This window comes from Hylaeus volcanicus, chromosome 1, assembly GCF_026283585.1.
Source record: "Hylaeus volcanicus isolate JK05 chromosome 1, UHH_iyHylVolc1.0_haploid, whole genome shotgun sequence".
NCBI classification, from domain to species: Eukaryota; Metazoa; Arthropoda; class Insecta; order Hymenoptera; family Colletidae; genus Hylaeus; species Hylaeus volcanicus.
The window spans coordinates 30319829-30342113 of record NC_071976.1 but is presented as its reverse complement, the minus strand read 5'-3'; the positions used below and the strand labels follow the sequence as shown (position 1 = coordinate 30342113).

The 22285-nt window shown below is 44.2% G+C and overlaps 1 protein-coding gene across 3 annotated transcripts in view; it reads right to left on the bottom strand.

The window, feature by feature from the left end:
* The window catches only part of LOC128880116 (sodium-dependent transporter bedraggled), a 37853-nt gene that overhangs the window by 11840 nt on the left and 3728 nt on the right, over positions 1-22285 (bottom strand). For 2 of the 3 annotated variants that reach the window (XM_054129839.1, XM_054129845.1), the window contains exons 1-3: positions 21258-21321; positions 19772-20738; positions 17648-18526 (exon numbers count right to left, since the gene is read on the bottom strand). In XM_054129839.1, the coding sequence (XP_053985814.1) occupies positions 17648-18526; positions 19772-20738; positions 21258-21306 (1895 nt within the window). In that variant the 5' untranslated portion in view covers positions 21307-21321. Of the gene's footprint in view, positions 1-17647; positions 18527-19771; positions 20739-21257; positions 21322-22285 lie in introns of those variants that run through there. The other variant, XM_054129854.1, reaches the window with a different exon arrangement.

Here is a 22285-nt window from a genome sequence, read left to right as displayed (position 1 = left end):
ACTGTGTCGAGCGAAAGCTATCGATCTGTGCGTAGATAGATCGCGTCTGAAAATAATTAATCACTCTGAAGTTCATCCTTTAGAGATAACGAAAATTAATGCGATCGTATATGACGCTGGAAGTATCGAGGATAATGCATAGCTGTTGAATATAGCATCTTTGGAGTTACACGGAACAACAATGGGCAAACTAATGTCGGATATGATGTGATTCGTTAGTCTTCGTCCTAATTCCTTGGAAAATGTCTAAATTCGAACTGATTGCTGAATTGTTACACTTCGCGTGTAGATCCAATAATATTGACGTAAATCGAATAGCGTCAACCGCCTCACCCCTCTGTAACCCGATCGAATGTTTGCCTCTGGCAGCCGAGGAAATATTTGTCCCGTAGAATCCAGGAGGGTTTTAACGCGAGAAATCGAGAAAAGCTAAACACTCTTTTCTAGAAGACGTACAAGTATTTGCGAATAAACAATGCCTAGCAGGTTTCAAATAGAAATCATACTTTCGATGTTAAATCCTTGCAGCATCTTCAATTCTATTAAACGATTCTACGTGATTCCAACCATAAGCTGTTCGATTTCCCCGATGAAGTTTCTAGCGACTGCATTTGGCACTGGGATCGTTTGAAGATATAAATAGTGATGTTCGCTGACTTAAGTTGTTTCCACTTACGATGAATCTATTTTATACTAGCAGTTGAAGACAAGATATCATTAAATATCTGTACGTTTTAGTTAGCTTTCCTCTTGCACTAATATTTGTTTCATCGAACCAATTTGGTACAGAAAGGATCGAAAGTGGAAGAATACGCGGTCCTTCGTGCAAAATAAATTCTTGGAATAATAACCTTGACGTATAGCTAATAAATTTCAGCTTATGCTTAGGCTTGATTCAAAGTAACGTTGTGTCGCAGCTGTCCCGAAACATTAAACGCTCGTTACGTAACGAAGCGGAGATGTGTCCTATCGAGTTTCGATTTTCGAGGTTGAATTTTTGATTTTCGATGACGTTCAGCGCAAACTGCGAGCGCATAGTTGCAGCGCAGGGCGCGATGCAATCCGAATTGCAATTGGAACGTGGGAACGGGCGCGAGATTGTGCACCGACAACATTTTCCGCGCAACTACTCCCAACTACTCCAAATATTATATCGTAGAATTTGGATTTATTGCAATGTGATATTATAGAACTTCGGAATATACATTTTATTTTATTTTTTTTTTTTTTGGTAATAAGAGAAATTGGTTTTTCGAATTGCCCGTTCTCGAAAGTCCGGACATAATTGTCCGTGTTAAAAACAACCCGAACGTAAGTCGAGTCCTCTATATTTAAACGTCTGCCCACCAGTACTTCCAGATAGGTGTGTCTTGATCGCATTTTCTCTGGACAAATCTTATTTCTGGAAGTCGACTCCGAGGACTCGTTCGTATTTTACGAACTATAAAACGCATCTGAATTTTCGTGGCAATTTTTCGAAGAAAAAAGAAGTTTGTCTTATAAGTCCGTAAAATACGGTAATTTATTTTGCATCAGACACTGATTTATTGCAGTAAAATGCAATAACACGAACCAAGTAATCGACTAAGCGTCTATACATTATCACGTGTAACTCATCAGAGGCGAATTCACAGATAGAGAAGTGCATTAGGTATAATTTACTGCCAATGAAATTATTAATACATGCATTGCATCGCAAGAGTTGTTAATTCATCGCATTACCTTGTAAAAAATTTGCTTCTTAATCTGTAATTACGGGAGCAAATTTCGAGGTAATTCTCGTCGTTTGCCGAGTGCAATTCCTAAGGATGTTTGCCGCGTTACGCGATACCAGCGATAAATGAACTTTAAACACCGGCTGCGAAAAGATGGAATCGTCACGCGTTCGTCGACGCGTCGATATCCCTCTAAACTGGTTAATTTGCACGACCTGCTCAACGTATTTGACAACCTTGATGCGCATTTATCGATAACGCTCGAATCCCCCTTTGGAACGATCCCTACTCCGTGGCTGGTAACAAACCGACTACGAATAGTTTTGGAGCCTCGATCGCGCATCTAGCTCCGTCTACTCGATCTCTCAAGGAAAACGAGTCATCGGCGATCGGCAATTCCTTTTTACTCGATCCGGCAAAGGTTATTTCTATCGTTGAATCGATTTCAAAGACGGCGCACGGAGCAGAGACAATCGCCAAGCTAGCGGACTCACGCGATCGCGCCCGTTTTCCCTGAAATATTTACGCGAAGCAGCAAACGTATGCAAAGGAATCGTATCCTTCGGCAAGTTTTTACTCGAACGCTGTTACGAATCGCCTTACCAAAATTTGCATATTTCTTCTTTTACGCGTGTTTCTAGAAGGCGTACCGCACATAACACGTTGTCACTCGCGCCTCGGCTAATATTAGTATTTAGAAAATATTGCATAATCTTTCGGTAAAAGTATGTAGTTTGATATTTAGACGCAAGTATGAACATACCGTGAACGAATGGATTTGTGAATGATGCAACGAATGTCTTTTACGCTGTACATTTTTTTTTTTTTTTTTTTTTTTTTTTAATAATACTTTACGAGCTCGTTCATTAATCTTTGAAGATCTAGGCAGCATCTGCATTCTTTAACCTCGCGCCAAGCTTTGCAATTAGGCGAATTGCTCTCTGATGGGATACCGTATCGTACGCGAGAAAACAACGTCTGGACATTGACGGAATCGTAGCTGTTTATCTTCGTAATTAACGCGCCCAGAATTACTAAACGTCGTCCATTGAGAAGTCGAGTATCGATAAGGACGGTATTCGAGCCCCTTTTGAAGCAATTGTATTGGTATATTAACAAATTATCATTATTCCACTATTATATATTCCTACCACGATAACGTGAAAGTGCATTTTATGCACTTCATCGAAGTTGAAGCAACTCGAATTCACCCGTCAAATTAATTTTCTTTAACACGTTCACCGCCAAACGAATATTCTTCAAAGTTTCTGCTAATATTAAATATTATTTAGGCTACTGAAATCCGTGTAATCAAACATTTATCGTGGTATTTATTTTTGTAACTACATCAAAATACATCGAAATACATGAATTTCATTTAAATTCATCTCCTTTGATGTCAACTTTTCAGAATTAATCTTTTTAGTTCTTGAGTGAAACCCATACATGGGTGACATGGCAATCTACGTGTTAACAGTTGAGATTGTCATGTCACCCATGTATGGGTTTCACTCGAGAACTAAAAAGATTAATTCTGAAACTTTCGGAATAAATTTTGTTATTTCTTCAATGAAAAGCATTGTCAGTATCGTCAGCCATAAATGGCTGATGAACGTGTTAAACGTAGAGCAGAAATGCCCCGGACGAGTGGTACGTGCGATGGCCTGAAATCTTAATAAGTCGCAATGACGAATCGTAACGATGATCGATACCTGATACGATGCCTACGTTGACTACAGTAGAAGTAATGGCGGCAGATCGCTGGATCGTGGTTCATCTTGGACACATGTCACGCCAACGACGTCAACGACCCGGGACCGTTCGTTTCCACGGTTGTCTATCGATTTTCCTCTTCGTTCGATCGTTTCTATTCTTCCACCGCGTTTCCGGGAACGTAGCACTTCACCGACGCGTCCGATAACACAATGGGGCGGCGAGCAGCGCACCAATTTCCTTAAAAGTCTATCGCGTTTCTCTCTGGAATCATCCTCGTCGTTAACGAGCTACGCGAAAATCACAGCAACGAATGAAAATCGTGCGAAATACCAGTCCCCGCCTCAAGGTTCTGGCGCTACCGGTTTAACGAGCCAACGAACAATCGAATTTCGAAACTCTATTGTCTCGGGCACGGCTACTGGCCTGTTTTTCACGTTCGTTTCGTCTCACTCTCGGCTTTTATCAGTTTCGCGGACCCTTACGCGCGTTCTGTTTACACGCGACACGAACGTGAATCACCGTCTCGAAATGTCCCATCGACCACCGAATCGATAGTCCTCAAGTCTGCGCCCCGAGAGCCGCGAGGCGCAACCGTGTACAATTTTTGCGAAACCCGAGGAATTCTCGGCTCTCAACCTTGTACACGGTATCGTGCTATATATCGAGACGCAAAACGAAATGCTCTGTCCCAGGCACGATTACCACGGAAATTGGCGCGTTTGAAAGGTCACCGTATCTGATCCACTACGGAAGCAAACAACATTATAAGAACATGAATTCACGCGGTTCTAGGACGAACTTTGCATCCGAGGCGTCGTGAGAAGGTAAGAATGATAACAAAAACGCTGACTAAGCTAATTGTCGTTACGCGTAACGCGATACATCGACAACTCGATTCAAAAATATTATCGAATTACAGACCACGAATTGAATTCTCGTGTCACGGTGTCGCGCACTTCGCGGGTACAAAAACCGTTCGTTTCTTCACGTCGTGCGTTTCGCTATTGCGGATCTCTCGCAGTATTTTTAACTCTCGACACAGGTGACACATAGGTGGGCAATGTTCGCGATCGAAGGCTGCCGATGCTCCAAGAATTTCCGAAATATTTCCACGGTGCGCCGGTGGTCGAGATTAGTCGATCGATATCACGCTTTCGTATGCACGCCGCAATGCAGTTACCATTGTCGAAACGCGTTGATTCTAGATCAATTCACCGCGATTGCTTCGAGTTTTACATCGGAACTGTTCTGATCGTTCTTGTTCGATTTCTTTTTTTTTTTTCAGATAGATGAAGTAAAATAGGAGTGGCAGGCTTTTTCCACGAACAGAAACGTCGCGACGCGACCAATAGAGACGTTTTTACACGGGCACGTGGGCACTCGATGCGACGATCGATTCTGCGGCGATTCTTAGGCAACCTGCGCTCGCCAAGATCTACGGAACGACTAATACGACGCTCCGGGCGTAATCCTTGGAAGACCGTCATCGTTTCGTACTCGGCCGTCACCGTTCCTCGTTCCTCTTAATTTCGCCGCGAGCTTAGATTCGCGCAGAAATATCATTCGTGTCGATTAACGCTTACGCACAGTCTGTTTGATAAATAAACGAACCGCAGCTGAGAAAAAAATGGCATTGTTTTTTTACGCTTGAGGAAGGTTCCTTCCGCGATTACATGGCGTTCGGGAGCGATCCAGAAACGAGGGAAACGATTTCTTGAGCTCTGAATCACTGCGATCATAGAAGGTCGCAAAGGAGACTTTGGAGCCATCAGGTGACTTTAACGTAACTTTTGAACGCGTTGGTCGATTTTGTTGAAATTTTAAGGGTGAACAGCTCAAACATAATACCATCGAAGGGGAGAATGTTCAAATGGATAACACTCGTGGCATTGGCAACAGAAATAAATTTATTAAACAGACTCTGCACTATTCACGACTTTTCATAACGAGGTCCCACCGGAGTGCTGTCACTAAAATAACTTTTGGACGCGTTGCTTGATTTTGTTGAAATTTCAAGGGTGGACAGCTCAAACATAATACTATCGAAAGACACAATGCCCAAATAGTTTACTTCAAATAAACACAGGCCAGCGAACCTTTCATCCTAACCGATCTAAAATATCACTGATAGACCAGCACGAGTAGAACCGTTGTATAACACCACCCGTTGCCTATGTGTCCCGTTTGAGAGGCGTGCAAATAAGGTGTATCCGTGGAGAAACACTCCTCGATCTTCGACGCGTGTCTTCGAAGCGGGACATAGGCATTCGGTAACAGTGTAACACTTTGCGTACCGTCGCGTTGCACGGTATGTACACCACAAGCCGAGTTGCTTTGTCGCGCGAATTATCGACTAGTCACAGGCGAAATGCTGCCTAAGAGTCGGTAAAAAAAATCACTGCCAGGTAACGTCGCGCAACTCGTAACGTTCCTCGAAAATACACGGCGAGACGCTAAAAATTATCACCTTGATTCGCATCGATATTTTTACCCGCTAGAGAAAAATAGGTTACGCGGATCTGAGAAGGAACGTCGGATTGAAAGTATCGAAAGGTGGCTTAAAACGGAGGAAAACTGCAAGACTGAGTAAAACCGAGGAGAGTTTATTCCGTAAGACTCTTGAGGCAAATATGAGGGCTCGAGCAAATTGAAATGCTCGGCACGGCCACGAGACACGTAGCTAAACGAAACCAACGACAACTCGGAACTATACTCCTTCGTTGTTCCCATCTGACGTTCCCTTCGATCGCACGCAACTTTTATGAGATGCGGTTCGCTCTGGAACTAATAATACCGTTGCGGATCCAACTGGCAATTTCAACTGTCCCGTGTTAAAAAACTGAACGAAACCGAGGTGTGCTGTTCGACAAAGGATGCGTCACGAGCCACGTTGCGCCGATCCACCGACTATCGACAGCCAGACCAAGAAGAATCGAAGTCGCGGTATTTTTTCGCTGGCCCAGAAACACTACGGGAAGATTGCACGGTCGTTCTTGCCACCAGTGACTCGCTGTACTGACGACTATTGCCGGTGAAACGAACGCGTGTACGTAGAATCCCTCTGAACTCCATGTATAACTGTACCCAGTCCGAGTCACGTGACAGACAATATAAGCAGATGAGCGCACGTGTACGCGTACGCCCACGCAATCGTAGCGATCGGCCGATTTTCGTTCGTTCCTCGCACCTAACCCAGGTTAATCGGTGGTTCGATCGATTTCTAGATCCAGCATCGCGAGAAAAACGTTAGCTAGTAATAACTTGTATATACACAAAGGAACTCATTTCGAAAGTTCACGTCGACTATGTTGGCTGCAAAAGAATCATGAAATGATTCCTCCTCCAAAAAAGAGTCCTTCCTTTTAATCTTCGAAGCGCAACGATTCGCGATCTCCGTCTGGGTGCTCTGTTTCTGTCGTGGTGCGGTAAACAATAACCCGATACGCCGCGCCGGTGCAGCCGTGGCTCGGTATCAGGACAGCAGCCAAGGTAGGAGGTGCACGCATGCACGTGCTGCAACCGATACATCGGCGTGCAAGTGCATCGTAAACTTTATTTATAGCGTAACACCGCCACCCTCTCCTTCCACTCGTCGTCGATCTAATGGAAAGTTAATTTCGCGCGGAGATCGTAATAAATCGCGAGGACCAAGGGTCTATGGGTTTTGGCGATCCTCGAATCTCTAGCTGCTCGTGGAAGGGACCGACCGCGCAACTTCGGAAGAAAGCAACATTTTCAAGCGCGACGAATGCAATCGGTGACGAATGGGTAACAATTTGTCAACGGCAAGTCCCGCGAGACCGTTACCGTAACAGGTGCCAAGTAGAATTGCATTCGAAGGCGCGAAAAGACATTCTTCGGGCGTGAAAACATTTCGATTTTACGTGAATTTTTTTGAGGGGGTTAAATTTAAATTACGTTAAATTTTCTGTTTAAAATTTGTAATTAATTTCTTTCTAGGATCCCTTTCCTGCAATTTTCGCTAACTAACTGTTCCCCGTGTTTCAGTTTCGCAAGCTCGAGTTTGTATGCAACTGGTAAAGCGAGAACGGTTAACTTTGTACACGCCTCGTGCGACTCTCCGCGAAGAACTGGAGAACGGGCGATGAAAACCGCGCCTCGAACACAATAACGTTCGCAGTGAAATTACATCTTGACGCTCTGCGCCATATGCGACCTCCTGTCACCGCAATAAATAAATTCATAGTCCCGCGAGCCTTGCGACATTCTCCTGTTCTCCATATCCCAAAAGTTAAGGTCGGAAACGTTGAATTATCATCGAAATTTCATGCTGGCGAGTCATATCAATTTTTCATTGAGTATTAAAGAGAATCTCATTTTCTATCCGCGAGTACGAAAAAGTTCCACTGTCCAAAAGAGACCCCCGGTATACGTGGAAATAAATAAAAGAACAGGGTGTCTGGTATTCCAGTCAGCTTTTTGGGATTCCCCGCGTACTATGCTTCTCGGAGAATTCCCCGTAAATATAAATAGTACGATGACCCACATGGCGCGCTATACGCGACGCTTGAAATTGGAGCGAAGAAGCGTGACTGGCCACTCACGGATTGTTTTTGAATCGGTGTGTTGCAAAGAAGACACCGCGCCAGCGAAAAGCAAATGTCATTCATGTCCAAAACACCGCGAGGCAAGACACAGCTATGAAAGAAAACAAACGAAACGCTTCGGTGCAAAGTTTTCGCCGACGTTGCTTCTAGATGTGACGCAAGCCTGCGATTTAACCCTCTGTACTCGAGAGGCGACTGACAGGCGCCATTGTGTCCTGAGCCTCGTCTTTATTTATAGTTGACTTCGTTGTGCTCCAAAATTTTTAAAGCTTACAAGTTTTTAAGATTTTTAGGTATTCTAGGCGTCAATGTGTTAAGAAATAGAAAATGGAACATCTTCTATCTCAACTTACAACTCAACTCACAACTCAACTCATAATTAATGTAAACCATCATTTGGAGTGGACGAGTTCGCTCTAGCGAAAACATGAAGGATATAACACAGAGTTAAGAGTTCGTTGTATCAAGAAAGTCAGTCTGAAGTCAGCTCGTTGGTCGTGCACGAGACGGTGACACCGCAAACGCCAGGCACGAGGCGACTTTCGTCTCAGTTTCGTCTCGTTTTCGACCGCAGAAAAATTCCCTCGGAACACGCTTATCGACTGCACGCTCCGTACGAATATCGAATGCAAATAAAACGAGCAGAACCGAAAACCGCATGTAATACGGGCGATCATGGGTTATCGGTTATACATACCGCGCCTTTTTCCTTCCACGTGCTTTCATCAAAGTTATTCGCCTTCGTGTCTGCTCCAAATGAACTCGTTAACGATGACTACTCGTTAGTCTACAACGTCAAATGGCTAATCGTAAACTAGTCTGCACGTCAACTTTTTTTTAATCCGAGTTATTGGAATTAATTTCAACCATATTCTTCAACTATGAGCATATCGTAGGAGTTTCGTATCTATACACGAGATATTGTTGTATTAATAAACGCAAATTACTGATACAAATGCATCTATAATTACAAATACAAAATATACGAATCTTCGGTGGAACCTCCTGCAGGTAGAAATTTTTAGTTTGCGTGCTAAATGATTTATTATGTAATGATATATTTTTGAAGTAAATCGAGATTTCACTCTGTACAACAGCAAACGCGCCTTGTATCATATAGAAGGAATAAAATCGAGAAAGAAAGAAAGAATGCAATTAACGATTAGCACGAAGGATAAAGTAATTTAGAAAGAGGAACAAAGGAAGCCCCCCTCTCCCCTTTTCAGACGGAAATTAAATTTCCCTAAGCGAGTAAGAACTTCGTACGAGTTTGGTGTCTCGATTGTCTCCCAGTTAGGCGATTACACACGGTCGTCGAGATGGTCTTAGGATCGCGTCACGAGAGTTACGCGCCTTATATCATGCGAAAACCTTGAGGGACCCTGATGATCGTATCGCATAGGAGACGTTAGGAGATCTCCATTTACGGATCGAACCACGAGGACGACGTTATCGGTTCGTTTAAATCAAAGCACTCGCGATGGTAACTATAACAATTACAGAGATCGTTAAATTTCGCTTCGCTGCTTCTTACATTCGCGTGATTACGCGGTCGTCTCCTCGGCTTTGATCGCGATGCAGCCGCGTCGTAAAGTTCGGTTTACGATCATGCGTGTGGCTATCGAGTAATTAAAGTCTTTCCAGGAAACGACTCCGGATATCACTCGTATCGAGTAATCGTTTCAGTAATATGTTTTGCTTAATCATAGACCAGGTTACTCGAGCGAAATGGGTGCTTGTTCGTCGAACGAACGACGGTTTAAACAACATTCCAAAGGTGCTTCTTCTGCCATGCGAGAAACGTTAAATTCATTTTTGTTTGTACAAAAAATATCTTATTATTAAATTACTTTTATTACACTATTATTAACATGTCCCGCGCGTCTTAATTATTCGCCATCCTCGATTAATCTGAAAGTCCTACGTATCGAAGATACGACATCTTTATAACAAGCTGCTCCCTGTAAGCAGAAACAAGTTAAGCCACAAAACGACGCATCATCTCTTCGAACGTTAATGATGTCAAGTAGAATCGTCGCGTGGTACGTATGAGAAACGACGAGGCTCAAAATAATTCCCAACGTTCGCGTGTTTCGCGTTCTGACCGAAACGCGTTCTCATCTCGATGATGCCACTCTTACGGGTGTAACGGTACGACTTGATTGTAACCTCAAGGCTCGGAGTTAATAGGATTTACAAGCACCGTAATGGCGATTACGCCAGCTCTCCGAGGAACCGTTTTAATTCCTCGCGGTGATTCTCGACTATCCAATCCTGTTCAACCTACCCAAAATTCGTGTCTTTGTACTGTGCTCGTAAACTCAACCAAAACTACTCCCGTTCCAGCTTCCCAGCTGGTTCGCGAGATCCTTGGCTGATTTATCCGTTTGATTCGCTCCTATCTCCCGTCCAATTTGTGTTAGCATACGCAAACCTTTCCACACCCTCTCACGACGCTATTAAACCTCGTGCTTCCTTTTCCCATGTGTCCGTCTGCTACTTCAACTCTCTCCTAGTCGATACACGTCCCATAGATTCTTACATTGTTTTATTATTCCCCATTTCCCATGCTACACGTGTTCGTCTTTCTCTCGTACATTCGCTGCTCTATCTTTCATCTTCGATTTAAATTAGACTCTAAATTAACGATTAAATTGAGCCAGACTACGAGCCAACCTCGCCTCCTTTTACATTAGGGACGAAGGATAACTTTCGTTTCTACGCACTGTTTACATTCTGTTCCTTTCTTAATCTACGCAAATTAAAAATAAAGACTTGAATGCATCCGTGAGATTCGAGGAAATCGTTAACAAGTTATGCCGTAACTGGCAACTGGGACTCCGTGACTCGAGTTTCGGTGTTTCGTATTCATTGTACACCGGCGCGCGTGTACAAGGCACGTATGCAGTTGCATCCAACGTGCAGCAGACAATGATAGCGCGTAGGAAGGTGAACCGGAGCCACGCACTCTGACCACTACATCACCACCAGGGAAAAGAGAAACGTGAAAACAGAGTAGGAGGAAGTAAACGTACACGCCTATACTCGCCAAGCCTTCGTGCACTTATTACGCGACGCTCGTGTACGCGTGTGCACGCGACACGTATACACACTCGCGATTCGCAATTGAAAACGATCCGTTCAATAACAAATACGTGGCTTCTTTAACCAAAATTACAGGCCAATCTGCTGCGAGACATAAAACGGTCTTACGGTTCGTCGCCGAGGTGAGCGAATGATTATTCGAGTAACACACCGTGAATAGAAACACCCCACACCGATTCATTCGCCACGTTTATTCGATCAGACAGGTCATTCAGACGAGCTTTTATTCATTTGACGAGGAAGATTTTGTTTCATTTTGTAATTTATATTGCAAGTTTTGTCGAGGATACGGCTGATCAAAAACTGCTTACTCTTTGATTGTTCAAAGAGTGTTGGGTCCGATGCAGGGAGACGATTTTTGATCGTGCGTGCTTGGTCTACTAAATCTTGTCATTTGAATTGGAAACTTTATCGTGGTAATGACAAATAAAAAGCTGTTTAACCTTTGATCATTGTAAGAGTGCTCGTGTCTGGTGCATGATTTCTAACAAGACGATCTTTGATCGTGTGTTTGATGTTATTGGTCAATTTTGACGTCACTCGGCAGGTCTTCCGTGTTCGTTCGACTAGATATGGCTAGGTTACACGAGGAATCTCCACACAAGGATCTGCTCGGCGTAGGTGTACCACCTACAAATTGCGGTGACGAATACGATCAGCCTGAAACCCCTCGGGGAACGAGAGATGGCTTTCCCTTAGACAAACGTCCACCAGACGTCTCTTTTATATGAAAAACACAATAGGTTAACAATTAAGAACGAACTTCGTAGAAGTGAACTTCAAGTCCCGAACAGTTAGCTCGAAACGTTACAGAAGAATGTTCCAATGGTAAAAGGAATATCCTACGAGGACGTTATTCTGCGAGGCTACTTTTCGATAATAAGAAAGTGTTTCGATAAAGAACGTCTTCCACCAATGACAGAAATAAATGTGCCTCACTTTCCAAAGCTTAATACATGGGAGTGTCTTTTATTTCGAATTTGTTATTTACGGTCTGGAAAATAAAAAAACACACGCAATTTTAAGCCGTTCTCAATTCCTCGAGACTTAACTTATACCTCGTTCGGTCTCGCTCTAGTTAATCGCCATTATCGAACGTACGGTTTGTCTTGGTACAAGTGATGTACCGTCTGCTGGGTAGCGAACGACGATACTATGGCATTTTTTCGCATACCCGCACCGCGAGTCGATTATTCATTCCGGGTAAAGTCACTCTTGCTGACACGGAAACGTCGCTAAACGAAGTTCATCGCGCTCAAACAACAGTGCTTGTCAAACTTCTGTAATTGGCTCGCGATCCTCGTATCGTGTTCGAATCGTATTTCGATTCGGTTTCCAACTTTCTCCGAATATTCTGGCATAAACGGATCAAGTACTCCAATGTTACCTTTCGATAATTTTCGTTTAGCGGAACGCAGCCAACGTGTTAATCTTCGATCGCACGTAATCTGGCCTCAATCTTAATCAATCGGTGTTTTTATACTTAGAAAACTGCACGAAAAATCGAAACTGAAGAGCGCTTTTAGAATTCTCAGGGAAAGTTCGCTCGATAGGAGTCGCAGGGTGAGAGAAAACCGGTTGCCCACTCGTTAACAACAACCACGCGATAAATCTTTCCGTGTTCTACATTAGATCCTACGAGAAGATCGACTGGTGTTATCTTGATGTTTCCTCGACAATGGAAATTTTTGAACACTTTCTACCCTACGGGCAACCATTTCTCATTCTTCAAGCTCGAGAATTTCTGAATGAAGCTTGCTCAAAATAAATGTAAATACAATTTTTTTTTTTTTTTTTTTTTTTAAATTGAAATTCCTCCACTGGCATTATTTCGAGTATTCAATGAGTCTAGAAGACAAACGTTTAGAAATACCGGAGCAAACAATTTTCGAGGAGGAATAAAATCGTTATTCCGAGCTGAATGTTTCCAAGTTGCCGTGTTTCGTTCGCCCTTGTTGATAAGAAAAAATCGTTAGAGCGTACACGGCAATTGGCGTCAGTGTTACGAATACCTGGTCGTCGAGGTGGACTTGAACAAAGGCAACGGCTTCGCTTGGGAAATAATCAATAAGAACAAATGTTGGCGGTGTACGTGTATGCCACTCTAATGCAATCGCTGACCATGCGTTTGTTTCGAAATAACTGTGCAGATTTCCGTGCCGTATGGACGTTAATAGACGAAGGGCATTCTATCAATGGAATCGAGCGAGATTAATAAAAGTTTCGAGCAACGTTCGATCTTCTATTGTAGAAACAGACGTGTCCACGAAGAGTGCAATTCTCAAGAGGGGGATGAATTGAAAGAAAAAACACTGGATACAATATTTTCAGTGATAATGGAAGTAAGAGTAACTATTCTTGAAGTATGAATTTTTTTTTTTTTTTTTTTTTTTTTTTTTTTTTTTTTTTTTTTTTTTTACTGAGTTTCGAGGATATAATTACATAGGCTTTTCAAATAAATAATTCATTACGAGTACAGTAACGTGCGAAGTTTATTCGTGTACATATTTCTAAAAACATTTATTTGAAAGCATCAGACCTACAATTTAATTTAGACAAATTTCTTTGATTAGACATAGAGGCTATTTCTGGCCCTGACTGATAGGATCATTTACTAAAAACACGGCGCCAATTACGAAACTTTAAACAGAATAAAACCATGATTATTACAGCTTTATACCGTTAAGGGATCCACATGAAGCAGTACCGTTGACACGAAGCCGCGTATTCCTGTACTACCACTGACCCAAAAGCCACTCTCATTGTTCGAAACCCCGCAGCGATTACACGTTGCATTCTTGTATTTGCATATAAGAGTACGCGGAAACGCCTCTGTTCTCTCCAATACATTAATAACATCCACGGTAAAAGGCTATCTAAACAAATATTAATATATCATTTTTCCCAGGTGCCTATATACTTATATACCTTTTGGCTTCGTTCAGGCATGTGTTTGCCGCATTCGTTCGCATCGCAAACTCACGACATACGCAGTCCAGTAATGACAAACGTTTATATCAATGAAAGAAGTGGGCGTGACGGCGGTTTCGGTAGACAAACGGTCACGGTTCGGAGGACGATCCTTTGAACTTTCTCGATTCCGGGGAACCGTCGCTGCTTCCAGCCGGTTAATCGTCGAAGCCCCAGGTCTACGACGCTTGCAAGAAACGCTTGCACTGTTCATTGACAGAGAAACCGTTCCGCGGACTCTGGTAAACCGGCTAGAATGACGGACGGGAACGCTAATCTTCGTCGTTCAACGACACGCGCTGTTCGGCCATCGAATCACGATGGAAAGCGACCGCGTTTAATGACAATACCGTCGTTGACACGACAATTCGCGAGTCCAACGTGTCATTAGAGTCACGCCCGTGGAACTTCTGCTCTCTCATTTCCCCGCCCGCCGAAAATCATTACTCCCGCCAAATAAATCGAGGAAAATTGAACGAAGGGAAAACACATAGTTTCACATTTTTTTTTTATAACGACTTTATCTGGTATCACTCTTCCTACTTTCTCTTATTCTCGTAGTGTAACTACCGGGCGCCTTTCGTTACAGCTTTTACGCGTCTAAAAGGGTACGGTAACGCCAAAACTGTAAGGTATCTAGCCATGCATTTAAATTCCCAAATTGTATGGTGTCGCAACGTTCTCAGAGAATAATTACGAGCGATTCGAAAGGAGCGTTCGACAGCATCGTTCGAGGTTGCTGGAGAACGTTTTCAAGGCCTAGTCCTTTACTTCCAGCATCATAAAACGCTTTTAGAGTCGGTAACAATTACGGCTTTTCTCCATGATAGATTTCTACTGTTTCTTGAAGCGAGCGAGTATGGATACATTTTGCGTTTGATTAAATTAGTCGGTCAGCTAGGAGGCAGAGGCTTTGTGTTTGATTACACTATTTTGTTAGAAAAGTAGAAATAGCTAAATGGTTGAACCATGCTATGTGTTTAGTCTCTGTACGCTACCCCTGTCAACGAAGGTTCGACCAAAGGACTTTGTTTAAGAAAAGGCCGGACCGTCAAGGATGTCCTCGCTACTGCGATTCTCCGACACGGTTCAGTACTGTATAGACTGTTTCGGTCAGTTACGACGTATAAAATACAGACATTTTTTCCGCGTCATTATTCACGCGCCCTATACCGTATCCTGACTTCCAAAAACTGATCTTACAATTCGCCGAGCTACGGGATTGTGTTAGCGTTTGATTACATTGCGTCGCAGAGCTATGAGATTTATTTTGCGTTAATAACGAATTAGTTTTGCCTTTCCTGTATTCTAGTATCGAGGACCTGTAAGTTTTTTTCTATAGCGTAGCATTCGGGAGGGTTTCGTGAAACGTTCTCACGTACGAGGAAACCTCCTTCCGAGTTTTCTCCGTCAGATCTTGCTCCGGGACGGTAGATCGTGGATTGTGCAACAGGTTACATGGTTCATCGACGGCGAAACAATCTCCGAGCGATCGAGATCATCGACCCTTACACGGACTCGATCGAATCGCACGCAACGTCGTCGTCTCAACTGTTTTTCTCACGAACCGTTGTCTAAAACGCGCGACACGAATTTCCGTATCCGAGGTGAATCGAAAATCATGGCGATTGTTACGCTACCTCCGACGAGCGACTGTTTGTACAGTTCTATGCCGAGGGAAATCAAACGTGAAGCGAAAGAGTTCCAACGTTGGATAAGTGATGCATGTAAATTAGCAGGGATAAAGAAAATTGTTACCTGAATAATAACGGATCTAATTTTTTACCCTGTATTAAGCTTCGTTAACTTTCATGTGCCACCCGGACACTGTAGAAGAAATGCACCTTGTAAATGTAAGTACGGGTCTCGCGATCCAATTAATGGTATCGTTTCCTTTGGACAATAATTATGGGAAAAGATTTCTTCTCTAATTCTTTGAAATCTGTCAAGGATACAAGGTTACACTGCATATTTCTTCTGCCATGACCAATATCAATGTGCGTTGTTATTCACGTGGAAAATTGAACTTCGTCTGGTTATCGAGATAAGGAATAAGGGTGTCGAATAACGAATGAAAAACCATACGAATAGAACGAAATGTTTCACAACGAACCTGCCCAGTCGAATCGATTTGACGAAATTTCTGGCGTTTTCAGCGACGATGGCGCAATGAATAATTTCGAGAGGTATCGATCCTCGATACCGCGGCCACGCACACAGCGGAAAATTATTAATCGATGTACACGAAGAAGAGCTGAATTTGATTGTCAGGTGCGCGCTTCGTAACACGTTGCGTCAAGCTCGCGAACCCATGGCGGAAATGTAAAGCGGGCTCATAACCAACCACGATGGGTGCACACGACGTTCGCGAAGAGCTGTCGCAACTCTCGTCGTCAATTATTCTTGACACGCTGGCTTCCAAGCCTCAGGGTTTATACGCTCGTACCCGTTGAATGTTTATTACGACAATAATTAAATAACTCGGCGTTCCTTTGTTCATTGTCGTCTCCAAAGCCGAGTAGTTTAACAATGAAACGCACCGAGGCCAAATACGACCGTCCCCTGTCTCGCTTTCGTTGTCGCGCAATTAAAACCAATTTCGGAGCTTGATGACTACTTGTACCATATTTTGTCCACTCGAATGTTACTACGCTCGAGGGATTCGAATATTGAAACAGAATATTCTTTTCATACAAAGGTATAAATAGAAAATAAAAAAACAGACCAAGCAGTAGGGAAAACGTTACACGGACTTCTGGAATACGAAAACAAAAGAATAAAATAGTAATCCACGATGTAAAACACGCATCGTTCAAATTTATGCGTTTAAAGAAGAGATCGATATCACGGTTGTGCTCGTTAGTATGCTTATACGATTAAATTTACCGTACAACACGCGCGATGTAATCCAAGTAATATTATTCTGATATCTAGACATTCGTAGTTTATTCCTGGCACTCGAGTACCTATGGAGTAATTCAACAGCCCATAGTCGAAGCTTTAATTATTTTTGACCGAAACGCCCTCCGGTTAAACGGCGCGAGGATTTCTTCGAGCGAAACGGAACAAAAGCACACGGCACCGCGAACGTATCGGTTGGAATACTTTGTGGAAGTAATTTTCTGGATTAATTTCCTAACACCTTGCCCACGAAGTGTATCGACGGTTTGCGTAAGAGGGATCTAAAGCGCGAGCAGTGTCAAGCTTGGACGAGCAACCAGCAACAGCAAACTCGTTAAGCCGATTCTCGTTTCCGGCGAGTGTGGCAAGAGGTTTAAACGAAAGAGGACCAAACGCTCTAATTGGACTCGACGCTGTCTAGGAAGTCGTTAACAACAAAACAATCACCGATAAACGTTTCCAAAAAACCGTGAATTCGGTGTTCTCCTTAGGGAGCTCGAAACTTTATAAACGAAAGTGTGACGACGTTAACAAGGGAAGGTTTAATCTAACTCTATTCGATTTTGGCACGTTCTGTACTGGATACTCGACTGTTTTACAGATATTATCGGGTATAATTAAAGCTTAACAAAAACCAAACAAAAGCTGAGAACGCTGTAAAACAGCACTCACCGTCTGGAAGCGATGCGCTGCGGACTGGTCACCGTGCTGGAAGGTGGACTCGTGGAAGCACCGCCGAAAGAGCTGGAGCACGTCGTCGTTCCTGAGGTGATGTCGCTGCCCGTGGTCGTGGAAAGAACGCTGCTTTGCCTGGAGGACACCTCGCGACTACGCGTGGCCTGCGATCGACTTCCCCTGGCCTGTCTGCCACCCCTTCGCGGTGACACAACGGTCGAACTATTCGCGTTCCTCGCGGGGGCGCTGGATGGCCTCAGGAGGGTACCGGAAGTGCCGTTCGTCTGCGCCGCCAATATCTCTGGCGCTATCAGCGCTATGTCGGGCAAAGAGTTCGGCGCGGACACCACCGCTCCTCGACGAGTGTTTGGGTCGGCGCTGCGTTGTCTTTCGGTGCCTTCCGGTAGTCTCAAGTGGCGCAAACGTCTCATGGATGCGCGTACCCACGAATTCACCACGGTGGTCGCGTTGTCGCGCGTCTCGCGAGCGACTGCCTCGTTGCCCGCGTTGCAACGCGCCGTGTCATCGCGATCGGTGACCTGATCGAGATCGGACAACGGGTCGGAGGTCGACCATCGCGAGCCATCGACCACCAAGGACTTTGCCGTCCCGGAGACGGACATCGCGGCACTGCAGCCCGCATCGGTAGCACGATGCTCGCAGCCGCGCTTGCGCCTTCCATTATCGCTGGTGGGGGATGCGCTCCCCCCACGGTGCGGTTCACTGTTCTCCTGAACCTCGTCAACCGCAACGGGTGCTAACGACGAGTCCGTGGGCCGCGGGCACTCCACTTCCTCTAGCCACGACCAATCTACTTCCGAGCACTCCGAACATCCGTCCTCGGGACCCGTATCCAGGCCCTCCTCCCGTGAAAAACTGAAAAAGAACGTTTTACTTCATCAGCCTCACGATATCATTAGTATGCTTCGATTATTACTATCATTACTATTGCTAGCCTTGTCAACCCTTTACACTCCCAATTGAGTCGTTTTTTCAGAAGAGAATCGAGAAATGGATCTAGGAAAGTCCCTGAAGTAGAATCTACTTTTACGCGCAGAAAAGTATCGCGAAGAAACGGTGTGCGGTATTTAGGGTCCGTGTGCCCTAAATAAACAGTCACGGCGAAAGTTCTAAGCGAGAATCCTTTGTTTCTCAGGCGTGGCTGCACGTGCCACTTCGGGGATCTGCTCGACGTTAGATCGACTTGAATCCATGCTTCTCGCGCACGAACTCTCGTGGCACTACTTCCGGTTGGCGGTTCTCGTCGTGCAACGAATACCCCTCAAAAGCCCTTTTCACCGTTCCATTCGATCCCCGTGAGTGCTACCCGCACCCTACATCCGCCTATCGTCCAATCTAGATGTACCGATAAATCGTACTTCACATTTTTCACTCCCTTAGCGAGTTTCGACTTTCTCCAGTTCGTACCCTCTAAATATTTAATATCGTTAAGGTCAACGCACGATAGCGGAGCTCACCCACCACTTCCATTTGCAAAAACGCGATATACGTGGGTCTCTTTTTATTCCTTTGTTTTTACTCGACGCCAGACAGGCTACGTTTTACTCCTATTATCACAAGATTTGGCTAGCATCTTTGATAAGTTTGTACTAAGTTTGCGTTGACCGTGACTGGTCGATTCGACTCTTTGATTAGGAACACGAACCTAACTTGATAGACGCGAACCAACCACGCGTTCGCGTTGTTATCGTAACTGAATAGAATATTTTAGCGAAATGTTTGTACGTCATAACGATGTTGAATTCCTTCTTTTCCACCCTAAATCTAATCCCACCCAAAGTCAGGCACGAGCCTGACAATTTTCAATGTGACGAACATTATTCGATTGTTAGCTCGTTTGGCTTACGGTCGCTTCACTTTTACGTCACTGCTAATGCATTACAATCACGCAAAGCATTCGTTGTACGCTCCGTAGATAATAATAGCAGCGTTACTTTCACTGCTCCTGTAATTATTATTAAAACTAATACTTTCGAAAACAAAGTATACAAGGCGAGGCACTGACCAGGGTCTTCCTTTCAAATGAAATGGAGGCTGAATGGGTTAAGTACCTCGCGTTGTATAAAAGCCTGAAAAACCACGACGAATAACAATTCGTACCTCGAAATAAAGCTGGACTGTCGGTGAATATCGGATGTCGACGGCTCGCAGCTGTAATCTCCCAAACTAGTCGACCTATCGGTTCGCGAAAAAACGTCCCTCGATCTAGTCTTAAGACTATTGGTTCCCTCCGTCCATGATTTACGATGCATGCGTTGAAACGATGACCTCTCGACCGTTCTGCCAAATGCATCCTCTTTTAGGCAGCGTTTCTTCACAATAGCCTGACTACCTGCCTCGAGCTCGTTACCAACGGACACGGATCTAATCTTCCTCGAGATATTTTCGCAGAGCTTGTTCGAACTGGGAGACAATTCGAAAGCAGGATTATCCAGATCGCCATCGTCCTTAACGAAATAGCTACCAGGGGACATCCAGTTCAAGGACCTCGAAGATCCCCGATGAAAGCTCAGCAAATCCTCCTTTTCAGGCCGCGTCAACAGCACCGACGCATGGAAATCCTCGAGCTCGTCGCGACTCGTCTCCGCCTGGTCCTCCGTGTCGTCGTGCTCCGTGAGGAAATTGAAGGCGTTGTTGATCTCCTGGGCCTCGAACGTCTCGTCCTCGTGCTTCTCGCGATTCGACGTACTCCCGTGGTCGACCGTGTCCTGGTGCTCCTCGTTAATATCGGAACAAGTCTTCCTTATAACTGGTTCCAAGTTCCTGGTAATGTCGCGCACCCTTTTTATCGTGTCGGAGGAAACAACGTCGATCCTCTTGCGTATCGGCACCACCTGGTCGTGACCCAGCGTGACCAATACGTCCCCGTTGTCGCTCACGCTCTGCACTTGCTCCTGTTTTCTGGTCAACGAGAGCGTTTCCTCCAATTTCGGCGGGCACACGTCGAGGAGGTGTTCCTGTTCCTCGGGCAACGATTCTGGAACCGGCACCCGTGGCACGCACACGTCGTTCCCGAGGTCGATCAGGTCGCCATCCTCGTTCGACGTCATTTTGCGCTGGCCACTGTCTGGAAAGAGACAAGATGAAACTGAACGTTCATTGAAATTTATTCCTGCGCCAAATGATACTCTTCTCGTTTAAGGAGGGCGCTACGCATTTTTTTTGTTTATTAAAATTTAACGTTTTTCGGATCCATTGACGTTAATTTCATCATTTTTCGATAATTGGAAATGATACAAAAATGTTTTGAAAAAAAAAAGAAAGAAAAAGGTTTTCACGTGATTTTTGACATTAATCGGCAGAAAAGAATGTTCTTACTGGGGGTAATTATCTGCTGTATTTTGATCGTGTAAACAGCGTCTAGTTCCGCGATGAACGTCTACGATAAGACTAGCCTCTTCCCACGAACAAAGTGGGCCAACTGTTTTCCTCTCTGACCGTCTGAACCTGTCCCACATTCACCTGACACGAAGATGAAATATCTTCGCCCCGTATTCTAATAGGATCGAGATCGATCCCACCCTCGAATATTCCCAGGACGATCCTTTCTTAAATTTTCGCAGAAAACTGTTAGCTTGTCACTCACCGTTTCGAAAATATCGACGAACGTTACGGAAAATCCATACGGATGCCATGCTCTGATTACTGACTCGAAACAGAATCGGTCCTCACCTGTACCGCGTAAGAAGGCACGTGCGAATGCTGGACAGTCGAAGGAAATAAGCTGAAGCTACGACGATTGTGTCATATTATTAGACTCTATTAACGAGGCAGCGCTAAACGCGATCCGCGAGCTTCGATTGTTCGAACGCAACCGGAAGATCGATCGAACTGAACCCGAGGAACGCAATTACGCTAGAAACGCGTAATTACTTTTTGCGAACATTGAAGCATGCCTACGATGAAAATTAAACGTATCGAGTAGCGGAGAAAATTCATTGAATTATATTCAAGCGTAGATAGTAATACCTTTGATATGATTCATTTGCCATTTCAATTAGCAGTAGTTAGCATGGATCGATGCCGTAACGATCCAAATTATTATTATCCCCACCAACTTCCTTGTCTCATTTTAAGTATAAACTTTCCACTATTCCTTAATCGTAGGTGAACGCACTCGTCATCGGTTTAAAGCTAATTTTTCACCGATACTGTATTGCTAATTGCTTCCTACTATTATGCAATTATTATCTATAACTTCGTGTTCATTCATATTATTTCCACCATTTTCCTCTAAACGGGGCCAAACCACTGACTGAAACGCAAAGCGAACAATTACAATAAACATATTCTCTACATCTTTTTTCTCGCTTCGCGGCCAACCTGTTTCTTCACGGTTCAACGACACGAGTTGCAGAGCAACCGCTTCTACATTAATTTAATTTATTGTTGCCAGGTAGAGCATTAACGGGCGATGCTTTGCGACTTGTTCGGGGAAAAAAACGTCGCGTACCAACGGTAGCATGCGCGACCTATCTTGCTTTATTGTAGTCGTGATCAATGGAATTAGCTGTGCTAGCCGCGAGACCCGCGGTTCGTTGAACTTTTAATTCCAACAGTAGAAAGGGTTTTTAGCTGTCTGAATAATAATCGCAATAAAATCTGAAATCACTT